This window comes from Meles meles, chromosome 16 (assembly GCF_922984935.1).
Source record: "Meles meles chromosome 16, mMelMel3.1 paternal haplotype, whole genome shotgun sequence".
Classification (NCBI taxonomy): domain Eukaryota; kingdom Metazoa; phylum Chordata; class Mammalia; order Carnivora; family Mustelidae; genus Meles; species Meles meles.
This window is the reverse complement of record NC_060081.1, coordinates 53,112,491-53,129,315: the sequence shown is the minus strand read 5'-3', so window position 1 is coordinate 53,129,315 and position 16,825 is coordinate 53,112,491. Positions and strand designations below refer to the sequence as shown.

General features: G+C 48.5%; 1 protein-coding gene across 4 annotated transcripts; it reads left to right on the top strand.

Annotated features, from left to right (window-relative positions):
* Positions 1-1,099: 1,099 nt before the first annotated feature.
* Positions 1,100-7,349, top strand: AP5S1 (adaptor related protein complex 5 subunit sigma 1). Of its 4 annotated transcripts, XM_045980165.1 has the most exons (5): positions 1,100-1,449; positions 2,278-2,364; positions 2,512-2,703; positions 4,160-4,608; positions 7,075-7,349. In XM_045980165.1, the coding sequence occupies exons 3-4, from the start codon at positions 2,528-2,530 to the stop codon at positions 4,584-4,586; spliced, it is 603 nt and encodes a 200-aa protein (XP_045836121.1). In that variant the 5' UTR covers positions 1,100-1,449; positions 2,278-2,364; positions 2,512-2,527; the 3' UTR covers positions 4,587-4,608; positions 7,075-7,349. The 4 variants fall into 4 exon arrangements, with proteins under 4 accessions (XP_045836121.1, XP_045836119.1, XP_045836123.1 ...); XM_045980167.1 differs by lacking the exons at positions 1,100-1,449; positions 7,075-7,349 and adding an exon at positions 1,684-2,025 and having other exon boundaries at positions 4,160-6,039; XM_045980166.1 differs by lacking the exons at positions 1,100-1,449; positions 7,075-7,349 and adding an exon at positions 1,684-2,072 and having other exon boundaries at positions 4,160-6,039.
* Positions 7,350-16,825: the final 9,476 nt, after the last annotated feature.

The following is a 16,825-nucleotide window of genomic DNA, read 5'->3' as shown; positions in this document are numbered from 1 at the left end:
TGGCCACTTCCTCCAGCCTTCCTTCACTTTCCCCCACCCACATTCTATGGCCAGAGGGGCCAGGAATACATCCCCTGCCCTTGGAGGGTCCTGATTCCAGGGTCCCTGCCTGGGCTGCCCTGCCCTTCATTTCTCCGGTCACCAAGGAGTGTGCATGGCCCTGAGGAGAGTGGGTGAGTACCTTAGCCTGGGTATGCCCCCTGGGAGACGTCACCATCACAGATAGACCCTCAACAATGGGTGCAAAGGGGCAACTGAATGCTAATGGGCAGTCCAGGCAAGACGGTTGCCCCTCTTTTGGTCTGAGCACAATTTGGAAGGGCAAAAGAAGGGGAAGAAAGGGCATTCCAGGCTGAGGGAACAGCCGGTGTGGAGGCTCTGAGGCACCGAACACGGGGTCTTGAGCCCTTCACATGCCCATAGCTAAAAGAGCCTGTAGGTACATGGCCCAGGGTAGGCAGTGAGGCTCAGGACAGACCTTGCAGGGCCCCAACCAGCTCTGGGTGGGGCTTTTATCCCACCGTTTGTCTCTGGAGGCCGGTGGCTGGCAGTGCCCCTTTCAGTGTGAAGTAAGTCTCTTTACTTTGATGGCCTCCCTCAAAGATGGGTCACCTTGTTAGTGGTGGGAATATGAAAGAGAAACTGGTAAGCCTGCTAAACCCTACGGGGCTTCTTCACTGGGGCCCAACGAAGTGACTCACCTGTCACGGACCCACGGCTGGTGACAGGGTGGGGACAAATTTAAATCGTTCTACTCCAAAGTGAACTCTGGTCTTAAACCGCTTCGGGAATCCACAACCCCAAACCCTTCCGCATCGACAGCCTAAACACGCATCTTTCCCCTAAAGTCACAATTTCCACGAATAAAGCCTAGGAACCTGCGTTTTAACAGGCACCCCAGTGACTCCCACCCATACTGGCCAGTTCGAGAACCGGCCCGGAACCTCTATTTAGGCCCCACAAGCCTCACAAGGCTGGCAGGGACCGCAGAGAACCCACCCGCGCCAGCCCGCGACGAAGTGGCCACCCGGCCTTTTCCGGAAGGTTCACGCTCCGGGACGCTGCGCCCCCTCGCGGTGGCCTGGGGCTCGGCTGCTCCAGGCCTCGCCGCGGGATTCCGCCAATACCGGGTCTGGAGATAACCCGCGTGGGTTCCGCTGGGAATTCGAAGCAAGGGGTCTTTGATCCGAGGGCGAAAGCCGCCCTGCCGGGGTGGGGGGGCGTCCAGGTGTCAGAACACCACCCCTCCCCACTCCCGGAACAGTACACCTGACGTGGGGACCCCACCTGACGTGGGGGGCCTCGCCCCGCCCCCCTCCCGCGCGCGTCAGCTCGTGCGCGCGCCCGCGACCGGTGTACGCAGGCGCTCAGGGGCTGCGCAGCCGCCATTGCTCTCCTGCTGCGGAGTGGAGCGGCCTTGAGTAGAAGTCCGCGGGCAGGGAAGGAAGGGTGAGTATGACGCTCGGAGGACAGCGGCTCCAAGGCTGAAGGGGCAGCACGCTCGGCTGGGGTGCTCCTCTTAGGGCTGCTTGACTGGAGCAAGGAACTACAACTCCCGAAATGCACTGCGCCGCAGGCTTGCGCGAGACAGTGACGTGAGGGTTTTGGTCGCTACCATTTCTCTGTGACTTGGGGGGACACGGTGGCGAAGACTGATGACGTGCCCTTCGTGAGGCTGGGGTGGTGGTGGGGGTCACCGGAGGTCCTCGCGGGTCAGCGGGCTGCAGTTCTCAAAGTGCCTTCGCGAACCTTCCTGCTTGACCAATTTAAACGGATCTACTTACCCTAAATTAGAGATCCAGATATCAGCTTCTGTGTGCCCGCTGCCTTCCCAACCCCGGGCCGGCCACTGAGTCAGCCAGACGCTACTATTATTAGTAGTGTCATTAGTCGACTTTATTTTTAAGTACTCCGAACCTTGTAGACGATTTCAGGAGTTTTCTTACAAAGATCTACCGTACACCCTTTGACAATTAAGTTGGCTGCCGCTATGGTGCCGTTTTACCTCTATTTTGTGGTACTTCGGTGTGTATTTTCTAAAAACGAGCACATTCTCTTACATACAGAGTCAGGTAACATTGATCAAGACTATTACCGAAGCTGTTTCCAGTTGTCCTAATAATGCTGTATGTTGAAACGACCCTTTTGGCTGGGGACCCCATGGCATGGTGTGTTCAGCTGCCCTGTCTCCTTAGTCTCCTCTGGAGCAGCTCCCCAGTATCCCTTGACTCTCATGATTTTGACACATTTGAAGATTCCTGGCCATTTATTTTGTAGAGCCCGGTTTGGGGTTGTCTGAGATTTCTTCACCAGTTGACTCTGTGGTGGACGGAAGTGCTGCTGACCAGACGCCATTGTTCAGAGGTAGGGAGTGCCTCTTGGTTGGCGGAGGAGGACCAGTGACCACCAGTGACCAGCCACAGCAGCCTCCACACATGCTCCCAGACCCGTGTTGTGGTTGCCTGTGCTGCTGGGCTTTCACACTCACCAAAGTCTCTCCCTTCCCTGTAGTGTCCACCCTGGAGCCATGGTCCATGCTTTCCTCATCCACACCTTGCGGGCTCCACAGGCCCAGGACACGGGCCTTTGCCGGGTGCTCTACTCCTGCGTCTTTGGTGCTGAGAACTCACCGGATGACCCACGACCACGTGGTGCTGAGAGAGACAGGCTCCTCCGAAAGGAGCAGATTTTGGCTGTGGCCAGGTAATGCAGGCCTTCCTTGAACACATGCCTGATTGTGATAGGTTTTCTGGGAGGGTACAGAGAATCAGACTAAGAAGGAGAAAGTTTGAGTACTGTTTCCACAAGTCACCCATTGTTGTTCACAAGTATTTTATGAAAAGGAGTTAAAGAAATAATAGTGCTATCATCATCGTCATTACCATTAGAGCTAGCCTTAATTGAGCTTGTACATATGTGCTAAGTCTTCTGAGCATTTCATGTATATGAATTCATAATTCTTTTAACAGTCCACTGAGATAGATACGGTTATTATCCCCACCTCTCAGGAGGCACAGGAGCTTAACCAGCCCAAGGTTATGCAGCTAGAACATGGCAGGCAAACCTTGGAACAGATTGTACATGCTTTGCAGTGTGGGACTTTTCAGAGCTATTAGTATATGTGTAGGTTTTATGAATCCCTAAGGAGGAGAGAGAATGTGGTACATAGGAACTCTGAGCCCAGAGCCTCCTGAAAGCCTGGGATCCACTGAGAACATTTAGGAATCTGTTCCAGATGTGGTGGTTGGCCTTGGTCTTTCCCATCCCAGACCAAGATGGAGCCAGAAAGTGCCAGAATCTCTTTGCCTTTCTGCATTCTGTGGTGGGTGGGTGGGGTGTGAGGTGGGGGGATTAACATTCTGGGGCAGCCCTTTGCTAGCCTTTGCCATCCCTTTTTTTCTCTGGGCTTCCACCCCCCCTCCCGTGGCACAGAAAACCAGAGGCCTTTAAAAGCAGCTTGGGCACGGCCCAAATTAGAAGGTGATTCAGGAGGGATCAGAGCGTGATTTCAAAAGCCTAAATGGTCAAGTGGAAGGTCTTTCTTTATTGTTTGGAGAGGGTTGCAGGGTAGGACAGGGGTAGAGAGATTGGACAGCGCAGTTGAACATGACTTTAACTTCTCATGGCTTGCTTTTTTTTTTTTTTAAGATTTTATTTATTTATTTGACAAAGGGAGATAAAGAGCACAAGCAGGAGAAGCTGCAGGCAGAGGGAGAGGGAGAAGCAGGCTCCCTACTGAGCAAGGAATCTGATGTAGGACTCGATCCCAAGACCCTGGGATCATGACCTGAGCCAAAGGCAGACGCTTAACCAACTGAGCCACCCAGGCAACCCAAGGCTTGCGTGTCTTTATGTTAAGGAGCCCTCTGTGAAGCTGGTGGGGCCAGGGTCTTTTTCCCCTGGTGCCCTTTCCTGGCCCAAGGGGCTGTGTTCAAAACCTTCCTTCTCTTGAACACATGGAATGAAATGGTTCAGGGCCTGGAGGCAGGAGCCTGGATTCCTGTCATGGCTCATGCTTCCTGCTCGGTGGTCTTGAGCAGGTCATTTAGTCTCTCTGGGGCTCAGGTTCTACATCTGAGATATGGAGTTAATAGCAGTTTTCAGTTCTCAGGGTGGTGGTGAGGATGGCAGAAGTCAGTGACCCACCCACTCTCCGCAGGCAGGTGGACTCCATGTGCCGGCTGCAGCAGCAGGCGTCTGGCCGGACCCCCATGGACCTGCAGCCTCAGTCATCAGATGAGCCAGTGCCCCTGCATGAGGCCCCCCTTGGGGCCTTCCGCCTGGCAGCAGGGGACCCTTTTCAGGAGCCTCGGACAGTGGTATGGCTGGGTGTGCTCTCATTAGGCTTCGCCCTGGTGCTGGATGCCCACGAGAACTTGCTGCTGGCTGAGGGCACACTCCGGCTGCTGGCACGCCTCCTCCTCGACCACCTCCGGCTGCTGACCCCCAGCACCAACCTCCTGCTTCGGGCTGATCGCATCGAGGGCATCCTCGCCCGCTTCCTGCCACATGGTCAACTGCTCTTCCTCAATGACCAGTTTGTCCAGGGTCTGGAGAAGGAATTCAGTGCTGCGTGGCCCCGCTGACCCCTCACTGGGATGGGACTTCCTGAGAGGGCAAGGAGGGAGGACAAGGACGGGTGGACACACAGCTAGGTGAAGCTTGGCATTGGCCTCCTTCACAACCTGCTCCCAGCTCTGGCGTGGTCCCACACACAGGATAAGTGGACAGCACAAACTGGCAGAAGAGGGGGCTGGCCAAAGGATGGTGGGGAGGAATCCCAGAACATCCTGTGCCTGAAGTTGCCATGTGACTTATTCATACTGCTGCAGTGGGCGAGCCGCACCTGCCCTTGACCCCAGTTTCTCCCATCTCCGGCAGCCAACCCCAAAAACAATCCACCAGTTGCTAGTGTTAGAGCATAAGGAACAGAACTCAGTCCACTTTCTCCTTCTAAACCCACAGTCAGTCATTGCAGTGCAAAGGGAATCTGAGACTCCCAGGGTCGGGGAGCTGGCTGCTGCCTTTGCACCCACTTAGGCAACATTATCAGTAAGGATTTTGGGGGCGCCTGGGTGTCTCAGTCATTAAGCGTCTGCCTTCAGCCTAGGTCATGATCCCAGGGTCCTGGGGTGGAGCCCCATATCTGGTTCCCTGCTCAGCAGGAAGCCTGCTCTCCCTCTCCCACTACCCCCTGCTTGGTTCCCTCTCTTGCTGTCCCTCTCTGTCAAATTAATAAAATCTTTTTTAAAAAAATAAGGATTTTGTCAGTGAGCACTTGTTTGGTGTCCAGTCCCACCACAGTTCCCAAATGTGTCATTCACTTAGCAGGGGGATTCTGTAGCTCATTTTGGGCCCAGCCCTTGCCCACCAGGCAACCTTGAGATAATCATAGGTTTCCTTCATCTATAGAGAGAGAAGGTACCATCAGGTGGGTGCAAGAGGTCTAGCCAGGATGAAGTTGTCTATCTCATTTTGAGTTAAAAGCACTGTGTGATTTCATGCTCCCATTTCTGTAAATTTGGCTGATGCATGTTTGCTTCGATGAGTACTTGCTTCCTTGTATGGCCCTGAGCTGGGTATCTGAGACTTTGTGGTCTGAGATGCCCCCAAGAAGCATCTTGGGAGGTTTCTACCTCTTGTGCCCCACATCACCCCTGTCTCCTTATGTGCCTCCTTTGGATGGTAGCACTTGTTTTCTCTACCAAAATGTGGTGGGTTGGTGTGGATCTCTGAGAAGCAGAGCCCGAGATAAGAATTAGGTACAAGCAGTTTACGTGGGAGGTGATCCCAGGAAGCACTGGAAGGGGAGGCAGCCCATACAAGTACATTATTAAGGGTGGGTAGGGCGCTTCGTGCCTCTGGAGATCTGTAACACAACAGTCACCCCTCAATGACCTCACAAGAGGGGTGAGGGACTGTGAATGTTTGTCTGCCATTCCTTTCAGTCAGTGGTCTTGAGTTGGTCCTAGGGCAAATTCCCTGGCTCTTTCTGCCCCCAGAAAAGGGCAGTGTGGAGCTAGTCCTGGCTGCACAATGGTCAGGCCCAAAGGGATGTGTGTGGGGCACCAAACACCTATTAAGAGTCTTTAATCAGGGGCGCCTGGGTGGCTCAGTGGGTTAAAGCCTCTGCCTTCGGCTCAGGTCATGATCCCAGGGTCCTGGGATCGATCCCCACATCGGGCTCTCTGCTCAGCAGGGAGCCTGCTTCCCCTTCTCTCTCTCTCTGCCTATTGTGATCTCTGTCAAACAGATAAATAAAAAATCTTAAAAAAAAAAAAGAGTCTTAACTATCATATGATCTCCCTGATATGAGAAAGTGGAGATGCAACATGGGGGGTTTGGGGTAGGAAAAGAATAAATGAAACAAGATGGGATCGGGAGGGAGACAAACCATAAGTGACTCTTAATCTCACAAAACAAACTGAGGGTTGCTGGGGGGAGGGGGGGAAGGGTTATAGACATTGGGTAGGGTATGTGCTATGGTGAGTGCTGTGAAGTGGGCAAACCTGGCGATTTACAGACCTGTACCCCTGGGGATAAAAATACATTATATGTTTTTAAAAAAATTAAAAAAAAAAGTCTTTAATCCCCAGCACCTAGTGGTGGTTTAAAATGATTCCGTTGATACATTATATGTTTATAAAAAAATAAGAAATAAATAAAATAATAAAATGATTCCGTTGAGGCACCTGGGTGGCTCACTGGGTTAAGGTCTCTCTGCCTTCAGCTCAGGTCATGATCTCAGGGTCCAGGGATCGAGCCCCACATCAGGCTCTCTGCTCAGTGGGGAGCCTGCTTCCCCCTCTCTCTCTGTCTGCCTGTCTGTCTACTTGTGATCTCTTTCTCTCCCTGTGTCAAATAAATAATATCTTAAAAAAAAAAAGAATATGAGAGTGTGACGAATGGCTTCCAAATGCAGTTTTCACCTCTGTCTCTACCCCTATATTAGGAAAAAACAAAACAAAACAAAACACAGCTTTCTCAAAAACACAATGAGATACTATCTTAGCCCATTTGGGCTGCTGTAACAAAAATACCATACTCTGGGAGGCCCAGACAACAAACACTTATTTCTAATTCTGGAGGCTGGGAAGTCCAAGATCAAGGTGCCAGCAGATTTGGTGTCTCATAGACGCTCACTTTCTGCTTCAGAAACACAGTCTTCTTGCTGTCCTCACGTGATGGAAGGAGCAAGGGAGATCTCCGGGTCTCTTTAAAAGAGCACTAATTAGGAGCACCTGGGTGGCTCAGTGGGTTAAAGCCTCTGCCTTCCACTCAGGTCGTGATCCCAGGGTTCTGGGATCAAGCCCCGCATCCGGCTCTCTGCTCAGCAAGGAGCCTGCTTCCCCCGCGCTCTCTCTGCTTGCCTCTCTGCCTACTTGTGATCTCTGTCAAATGAATAAATAAAATCTTTAAAAAAATAAAATGATTCCATTGGAAAGACCTCCGTTCACATCTGTTTTCATGATCTGAATGTTATCTGTGAGGTGTGGCTTTCTTGCACAGGAGAAATGAGTCTCTAGGTGGTCAGGGTTCAGGTTTTGGCCCCATCATGCTTGCCAAGTATCCGTTGCCCTTTGGCACCCAGGAAGGACCCACCCACACCCACTCAGAGGCAGCACTTATGATAGGGGTTTTGCTTTTCTGAGTCTGCTGCCAATGTCACCAGCCATGTCGTATTTTCCACCATCACCATTGAGACAAGGCTACCTTCTCCATCATAGGGTGTCACAAATCACCCTCTGACTTTGAAGACTTAGAGAGACCTTACTCTGTGTGTGGCAAGTCATGCCTCTGGAAATGTCCCTTAGATCCCTAGTGGAACACCCCTGATCCATACAGTCCTCTCTCTAAGGCTGCCTCTTCCTTCCCTCAGATTAGTGCTCCTGGTGGAGTGCCCGTGTTTTCACAAGAACAGGCCCCTCTGGGGCACCTGGGCGGCTCAGTGGGTTAAAGCCTCTGCCTTCGGCTCAGGTCATGATTTCAGGGTCCTGGGATTGAGCCCTGTATCGGGCTCTCTGCTCAGCAGGGAACCTGCTCCCCCCCCACCCCCCCACCACACCCCCGCCTACTTGTGATCTCTCTCTCTGTCAAATAAATAAATAAAATTAAAAAAAAAAAAAAAAGAACAGTCCCCTCTGGCTTTGTTTGAAGAACCCAAGGTTGACTGGTCTGAAACCTTTCTGCCTGTTTTTCTAACCAGGCTTGAGGAAGAGGGTGAGACCCTGCTCCCCTGGAAGATGTGGGAAATTGGGCTTACGTGGGGCTGGAAGCTTTGGTTCCTGTCAGGTGTAGAAAAATGGGTGTGCAGAGAATGGCAGAGACTGAGTCCCTGCCCTGGGACTGCTGAGCTCCTGGTTTCTGTTCCAGAAGCCCAGTTAGTACATGGGTTCCCTTAACCTTGTGAGCTCGCCCTTTGTCATTTCCATATATTCCCACTTTTGCCCCAGCAGCTCTGAGCCAGGTTTCTGCCACAACATCTTAGGCTTACGTCAGGTTTATCAAACCTGCCTAGGTGCTCTTAGGGTGTGAGGTGCCCCCAAGAGTCCAGGAGACAGCGGGCCACAGACGCCTGCAAAGCAGCATGGGTTAAGCATTACTAAATTTATCCAAAGTGCTTTAAACATCCAAAGGATTTTCTCTTATGTTATCTCCTAAGTGTTTTATCGTTTTTTTTTGTTTGTTTGTTTTACATTTAGACAAAATGGTCTACAATGCATCTGAGTTAATTTTTGTGAGAAGTATAAGTTCTGTGTCTACACTGATTTTTTTTTTTTTGCATGTGACGTCCAGTTATTCTAGCATCATTATTGAAAAGACTATGTATTTGCTCCAATTTGCTTTTGCTACTTTGTCAAAGACCAGTTAATGGTATTTATGGGGCTTTATTTTAGGGCTCTCTCTTCTGTTCCATTGATCCATTTCTCTGTTCTTTCACTTGTAACACACTGTCTTGATTACTCTAGCTTTATGCAGTAGTCTTTTAAGAAAAAAAAGATTTAATTTGTTTATTTGACAGACAGAGATCACAAGTAGGCAGAAAGGCAGGCAGAGAGAAAGGGGGAAGTAAGCTCCCTGCTGAGCAGAGAGCCTGATGCAGGGCTCGGTCCCAGGACCCTGGGATCATGACCTGAGCCGAAGGCAGAGGCTTTAACCCACTGAGCCACCCAGGCGCCCCAGTCTTTTTTTTTTTTTTAAGATTTTATTTATTTATTTGACAGACAGAGATCACAAATAGGCAGAGAGGTAGGCAGAGAGAGAGGGGGAAGCAGGCCTCCACTGAACAGAGAGCCCGATGCAGAGCTCGATCCCAGAACCCTGAGACCATGACCCAAGCCGAAGGCAGAGGCCTTAACCCACTGAGCCACCCAGGCGCCCCTGCATCTATTTTATGATCATATCATTTTTCTTCTTTAGTCTGTTGATGTGATGGATTACATTAAGTGATTTTCAGATATTGAACCAGCCTTGCACACCTGGGATAATGCCACTTGGTCAGTCATGGTATGTAATTCTTTTCATACATTGTTGGATTCTATTTGCTAATATTCTGTTAAGGACTTTTATATCTATATTCATGAGCAATATTGGTCTGTAATTTTCTTTTCCTATAATATCGTTTGTTTTTGGTATTGCAATAATGCTCTCCCATAGAATGGGATAGGAAGTAGTCCCTCTGCTTCTATCTTATGGAAGAGATTTTAGAGAATTGGTATATTTTCTTCCTTAAAGGTTTGGTAGAATTACCATCGAACCCATCTGGGCCAGCCTTGATTTTTTAAATATTTATTTTATTTGTTTATTTGAGAGAGAGAGAGAGAACATAAGCAGTGGGGAAGGAGGAGGAGAAGCAGACTCCCCTGCTGAGCAGGGAGCCCGACGCAGATCTCCATCCCAGGACCCTGAGATCATGACCTGAGCTGAAGGCAGACGCTTAGCCAACTGAGCCACCCAGGCGTCCCCTGAATTATATCTTTAATAGCTATTATAGTTCATTGTTTTTGTTCGTCCAGGGATTCCAATTGAGTGCTAGTTGGCTCTTCTTTGCCTGTTATCCATGGCTATCTTTTTTCCTCCCTAATCCTTTAAAAATTTATTATTGGGGCACTTGGGTGTATTAGTTGATTAAGCATCCAACTCTTTTTTTTAAAGATTTTATTTGTTTATTTGACAGAGATCACAAGTAGGCAGAGAGGCAGACAGAGAGAGGGGAAGGGAAGCAGGTTCCCTGCTGAGCAGAGAGCTGGATATGGGACTCAATCCCAGGACGCTGGGACCATAACCTGAGCCAAAGGCAGAGGCTTTAACCTGTGGAGCCACCCAGGCACAGTTGGATTCAACTCTTGATCTTCAGCTCAGGTCTTGATCTCAGGGCTGTGAGTTCAAGCCCTGCCTTGGGTTCTAGGCTGGGCCTGGAGCTTACTTAAAAAAATTAAGAAGAAATTATTGAAGTATAACTGAGATACAATGTTATATTAATTCCAGGTGTACAGCAGAGTGATTCAGCCATTCTGTACATTATGCATTGCTCCCCACAAGTGTAGTCACCATCTGTCACTGTGCATGTTGTTACCAATGTTATTGACTGTATTCCCCATGCTGTACTTTTCATCTTCATTGACTTAGATGTACTTTGTAACGGAAGTGCCTCTTAATTCCCTTTATCTATTTCACCCATCCCTCCACCTTTTACTCCTTTTAACATGGCAGATCCCAGAAAGCATCAGAAAAGAAAAATAAATTCCCCTTTTTTAAAGACTTTTGCATCTTTTTAAATTTTTTATTTATTCTTTTTTTAAGATTTTATTTATTTATTTGACAGCCAGAGATCACAAGTAGGCAGAGAGGCAGGCAGAGAAGAGAGGGGGAAGCAGGCTCCCTGGTGAGCAGAGAGCCTGATACAAGACTCAATCCCAAGACCCTGAGATCATGACCTGAGTCGAAAGCAGAGGCTTTAACCCACTGAGCCACCCAGGCGCCCCTACTTTTTATTTTTTATTTATTTTTATTTTTTAAGATTATTTATTTGTTTATTAGAGAGAGAGAGACAGCGAGAGAGGGAACAGCGGGGGGAGCAGCGGGGCAACTGCAGGGGGAGCAGCAGAGGGAGAAGCAGGCTTTCAGCGGAGTCACCAGGTGCCCCAAGAAAAATGACTTCCTGAAGATGGATATCCTATTTTCCATGAGGTTGGAAGTACAGGCAGAGCCCCCGAAGGACCCACTTCAGCTTGGCAGACCATGAAGTTCATGAGGCCCACCTGTGTGACTCAGACTGCTACCTTCTGGATGGTTCTGGGTCTTCCACCCTGTGGAGTTGGTGCGTCCCTGAGTGTTGCAATGGCAGTTTCGTGAGCCGTCATCGCACCTGCAGCGGGACGCTCAGCACTGCCCCCGCACATCATTTATGTCTCTGAGTCTTCTCTGCTTCTTTGGTGGTGTCCACTCACTTGGGTCTCAAAACATGTGGAGCTGCATGGCTCCTCTCTTTCCTCTGTGGTGCTGTGTCCGCCCAGACTCAGAATACACATTCTTTCCTTGATGCCACCTCAAATCAGGCATTTGGGTGTAGCAAACTTTTACTAAAGTTTAGGGGGATAGAGGAGAGTTATCTTAAAGAACAAAGAGCATGGGACACCTGGGTTAAGCCTCTGCCTTCAGCTCAGGTCATGATCTCAGGCTCGTGCTGCATCGGGGTCTCTTCTCAGCCAGGAATCTCCTTCCCCACTCTCTGTCTGCCTGCCTCTCTGCCTATTTGTGCTCTCTCTCTCTGTCAAATAAATAAATAAAATCTTAAAAAAAAAAAAAAAGAACAAAGAACAAAAAACTTAAGATTGATTGTTAGACATTTCTGTTCTCTGAGTCTCTAGACCAGTCCCTCCGAAGGGTCTTCTTACTCCTAGCTCCTCTGGAGTCTCGGCGTCCCATCAACATTCAGGCTGTTCCCTTCTTCTTCTTCTTTTTTTTTTTTTATTAACAATTGTTTCTCTTCTTTTTATTGTAAAATATACATAACATAAAATTGACAATTTTAACCATTTTTAAGCATACAATTTAGTGGTATTACATGCAGTCACAACATTGTATGTTTCCAGCATGTTTTCATCGCGGGAAGCGGAAACTATGCGTCCATTAAGTAGTACCACCCCGTGCTGTTTCTGTGCTGTGCTCAGCAGTCTTGTTTCATTTGTGTTCATTCCCTCTGTCCCATTCACACTGAGCAGCGTAGGGCCTCATCCTCCACCCAGCTTGGCTCCAGGCCTGCCTGTTGGTGACCTACCTGTGCCCACCTAAAAAAGAGAAAGAAAAAGACTGTTCTGAGTCTCCCATTGGCAGCAACTGAAAGCACATTTTCAGTTCTGCTTTGAACTCACAAACTCTTACAGGACATGATTAAATTCTCAAGCAAGAATCCCTTCCCCACTGGGTGCCTGGGTGGCTCAGTGGATTAAGCCGCTGCCTGCGGCTCAGGTCATGATCTCGGAGTCCTGGGATCGAGCCCCGCATCGGGCTCTCTGCTCCGCAGGGAGCCTGCTTCCTCCTCTCTCTCTGCCTGCCTCTCTGCCTACTTGTGATCTCTCTCTGTCAAATAAATAAATAAAATCTTTAAAAAAAAAAAAAAAAAAGAATCCCTTCCCCACTAATGTTTGTAGGCTGAAGGGGACCATAGAAAGATCTGTCCTTCCAGACATGAATTATATATACCCCTTAAGAAGCAGGTATAGCTATTCTAACTTTTTTTTTTTTTTAAAGATTTTATCCATTCATTTGGCAGACAGAAACCACAAGTAGGCAGAGACAGGCAGAGAGAGAGGAGGAAGCAGGCTCCCCACTGAGCAGAGAGCCCGATGCGGGGCTTGATCCCAGGATCCCGGGCTCATGACCTGAGCCGAAGGCAGAGGCTTTAACCCACTGAGCCACCCAAGCGCCCCGCTATTCTGACTTTTTAAAATCCGTTTTCTCCACCCTCCCCCCATTACATATGTTTATTGTGTGCTACTTAGTTTAATGCTTCTTTTTCCCATCAGGCTGTGACCTCCAGGAGGATTCACATTGTGTCTCTTGTTTTCTAAAATTAAACATAGCACCTGGCACATAGCAGGCACCCAAAATATATTAAACAAATGAATGGATGAATGCATGAATGAGTAGGTGGTTTATAGGAGACCGTTGGGGCCAGGGACTCTGCAACATCATCATGGAACAACTTCTTTCTCCTGGGAAGCAGATAGAAATAACACACTGCCTCTGTTATCTCTCAAGGATGGGACGCCCAGGACCACACGTCCCTTTCCCAGATGATAAGCTGTTTGTTAGAGCAAAGGAAACAGTGGTGTAACATTTGCAAGTTTCCTGCTACAGCCTCCCTTTTTCAGAACGCAGGCTGGCTTGCTTTCTACACTGCTGTTAAAGGGAAGGAATGATTTTTTCGCTTCAGTGTTCTGAAAGAGGTTAGCGTTATTATTGGGAGTTAGCATAGGCCTATGATTTCTGCCCTGGGTAAAGGTGAGGAAAAGAGTGGTAGAACTCCTCCGCTCCCTGAAATAATCGCCTGGTTTATGAAGCCTATCAGTGGGCAGAGTAACACCTATGTCCACCCCAATTATGCAGGCCATGGCAGCTTGAGGGCCCAGAAATCTTTGGCCCAGCAAAGACTCTGCCTTCAGTTAGAGTTGACAGCACAGCATTTACTCTCTGGGCATTGCTTGGGGTGGATACTTGATCAAAAGTAGAAGGACATTGAAGTCCTTTGACAGGTGTTTGTTTCAATAAGATATTTAAGTTGCATTATGCATAAATATGATCTGAGGTATCTCTTCGTTATATGAAAATATCCATCATTTTTTGGGGCGCCTGGGTGGCTCAGTGGGTTAGGGCTTCTGCCTTCAGCTTGGGTCATGATCCCAGAGTCTTGGGATCGAGCCCCGCATCAGGCTCTCTGCTCAGTGGGGAGCCTGCTTCCCCCTCTCTCTGTCTCTGCCTGCCTCTCTGCCTGCTTGTGATCTCTCTCTCTCTCTCTTTCTCTGTCAAATAGATTTTAAAAATCTTAAAAGAAAATATCCATCATTTCTTTTAGTGATCAAGTCTCAGATTCTGCTAATACCATTGTCACTTGTGGCCAACATTTAAAAAGGAAAAAAATTACAAAAGGCAATTTTGGAATTGGAGGATGATGTTCATTATCTTGATTGTGATGATAGTTTGGCAAGTATACACGTATGTCAAATCTCATCAAATTGTACACTTTAAATATGTGTAGCAGTCAGGAGATAGAGAATCCCACCAACAGAAAGAGCCCTGGATGCTCATGGAGAGAGAGGAAATGTTGTTTAAAAGCTCAATGACTATTTCAGCATAACTGGGATTTGGGGGTAATCCTATGTATTTTTAAATGCTTTTAAAAATACTACTCTGGCCTCCAGTCTTAACCAGACAATCCAAGGAGTCATTGGCCTGAACCAGGTTAAGCATCCAGGCCCTAAAGAAACAGAATAGCCCCATACATGAGAGCCTTGTGTTCCGGCCTACAGAGGCTCTTGTACAAGTCAGTCCCCATCTGCCTGCCCCAGAAAGAAGCCAACCAGTGGATGTGCACAGAACTTCCCCAGTGCTTTTCATTGCCTCATTCTTTTTTTTTAAAAAGGTTTTTATTTATTTATTTGACAGAGAGAGACACAATGAGAGAGGGAACACAAGCAGGGGAGAGTGGGAGAGGGAGAAGCAGGCTTCCTGCCAAGAAGGGAGCCCGATGCAGGGCTTGATGTGGAGAGCTGAAGGCAGATGTCTAATGACTGAGCCACCCAGGGACCCCTATTGGCTCATTCTTTTTTTTTTTTTTTTTGAGATTTTATTTATTTGACAGAGAGACACAGCAAGAGAGGGAACACAAGCAGGGGAAGTGGGAGAGGGAGAAGCAGGCTCCCTGCTGAGCAGGGAGCCCAATGTGGGGCTCCATCCCGGCACTCCGGGATCTTGTCCCCAGCTGAAGGCAGACGCTCAACGACTGAGCCACCCAGGTGCCCCCTATTGCCTCATTCTTAATGCAAAAAAATGTTCACCAGACGTTAGGGGAAAGACTGCCAATGCAAAAAATAAACTAAGAAAACAGCAAAAAATGGCTTTAGAAGAAAACCATGCAGTTGGAACAGTAGGAAAAAATTTTTTTTAAGCTCTCTCCCTGCTATTCTTAGTAATTAGATTCAGGAAGATCTCACATCCCTGAGGTTTGCCTTATGGAACAACAGAGAATAAGAATGAGTTCTCAGAAAGTGAAGGTATTGCTTCCATTAAACATTCATTTGAAGATCTGGAAAATGAAGGAACCCAGGACACAGGACAAAATAAAGGAACAGAAAAGGTAAGATATAGGGAATCTTGTTGCTTGTTGAAAAGAAAGAGAGTTACTTGGGATTTTTACCCCCAGGAGTGGGGGGTATGGTGGGTGCCGGGGACTAGATTGCCCTGACTTCTCATTCCACCCTTTATTCACACCCTTGCACTGTGGCTTTACGTCACCTTCTGAAAGAGGTGGAAATCTATTTCCACTGCCCTCGAATCTGGGCCAGCCTTAGTGACTAGCTTTGGCCAGCAGAATGTGGCAGAAGTGATGTGCTATATTGGAGCCAAGGCCTGAAGAGCATTTTGAGCTCTCTCTTGGAAAGCTGCCCAGCCATCATGAAAACAAGCCTAGGTTAGCCCGCTGGAGAGTGAGAGACCACATGGAACAGAGAGGTGAGCCATCCCAGCTGAGCCCATCGTCAGCCCGTCAGTTCCCAACAGATTTGGTAACTGGCATGAGTGAGTCCAACTAAGTTAACTGGCTAGCTGAGCTCAGTACCAAATCACCAACCTGCAGAATTGTGAGCTAAATAAATGGTTGCTATTTTAGTCAGTTACATTTTGGGATAGATTTTTTACTCAACAAAAGCCAGCTGAAAAGGCCAGGCTCCCTCCCTTCCTCTTTATAGGGGGCTTTCCTATATTCTGCAGAGGTTGGAAAGTGGAAAAATATACTTATCAGACTCCTTTGCAGCTAGAATTAAGAATATAAAATGAGGGGTACCTGGGTGGCTCTATCGGTTGGACTCAGGTCATGATCCCACGGGTCATGGGACCAAGTCCCCTTTGGGCTCTGTGCTCAGTGGGGAATCTGCTTGGGATTCTCCCCTCTTTGCCCCTCCTCTTCCTCATGTGCTCTCTCTCAAACAAATAAATCTTTAAATATATACAAATATGTAAATGTGCACAGAACTACAAATACATATTTAAAATGAGGTCTGACATGGGCGGCTGGGTGTCTGTCATTAAGCTTCTGCCTTCGGCTCAGGTCATGATCCCTAGGTCCTGGGATTGAGCACTGCATCGGGCTCCCTGCTTGGTTGGAAGCCTGCTTCTCCCTCTCCCACTCCCCCTGCTTGTGTTCCTCCTCTCACTGTCCCTGTCAAATAAATAAAATCTTAAAAAAAAAATGAGGTCTGACAAGTAGATGCCCCACCAGAGATTTGGTGGGGGGGTGGAGCCATCTTCCTGCTACCATCTCTGTGGACAGCAAGGACACAAATATGTGAGGATCTAGAGAAATCTCAGCAGCCAGACTTGGCATTCCTGCCTTGACTGGACGTTGAGACAGAGCCCCGTGAGCTGGGGGTAGCAGCAGCAGCCTTCCCACTTCTGACTGTGGTTATGGGGGTGTGCCCTTGAGCTCAGTTACTGCCTTGGTGGCCCCCTGCTGCGTGCAGCATCCCCGCAACCCCCCGCCCAATTCGAAAACGAACTAATTTTCTGTATTAAATTCCTTCCTCTGTGAAAAAAAAAGAAACTGACC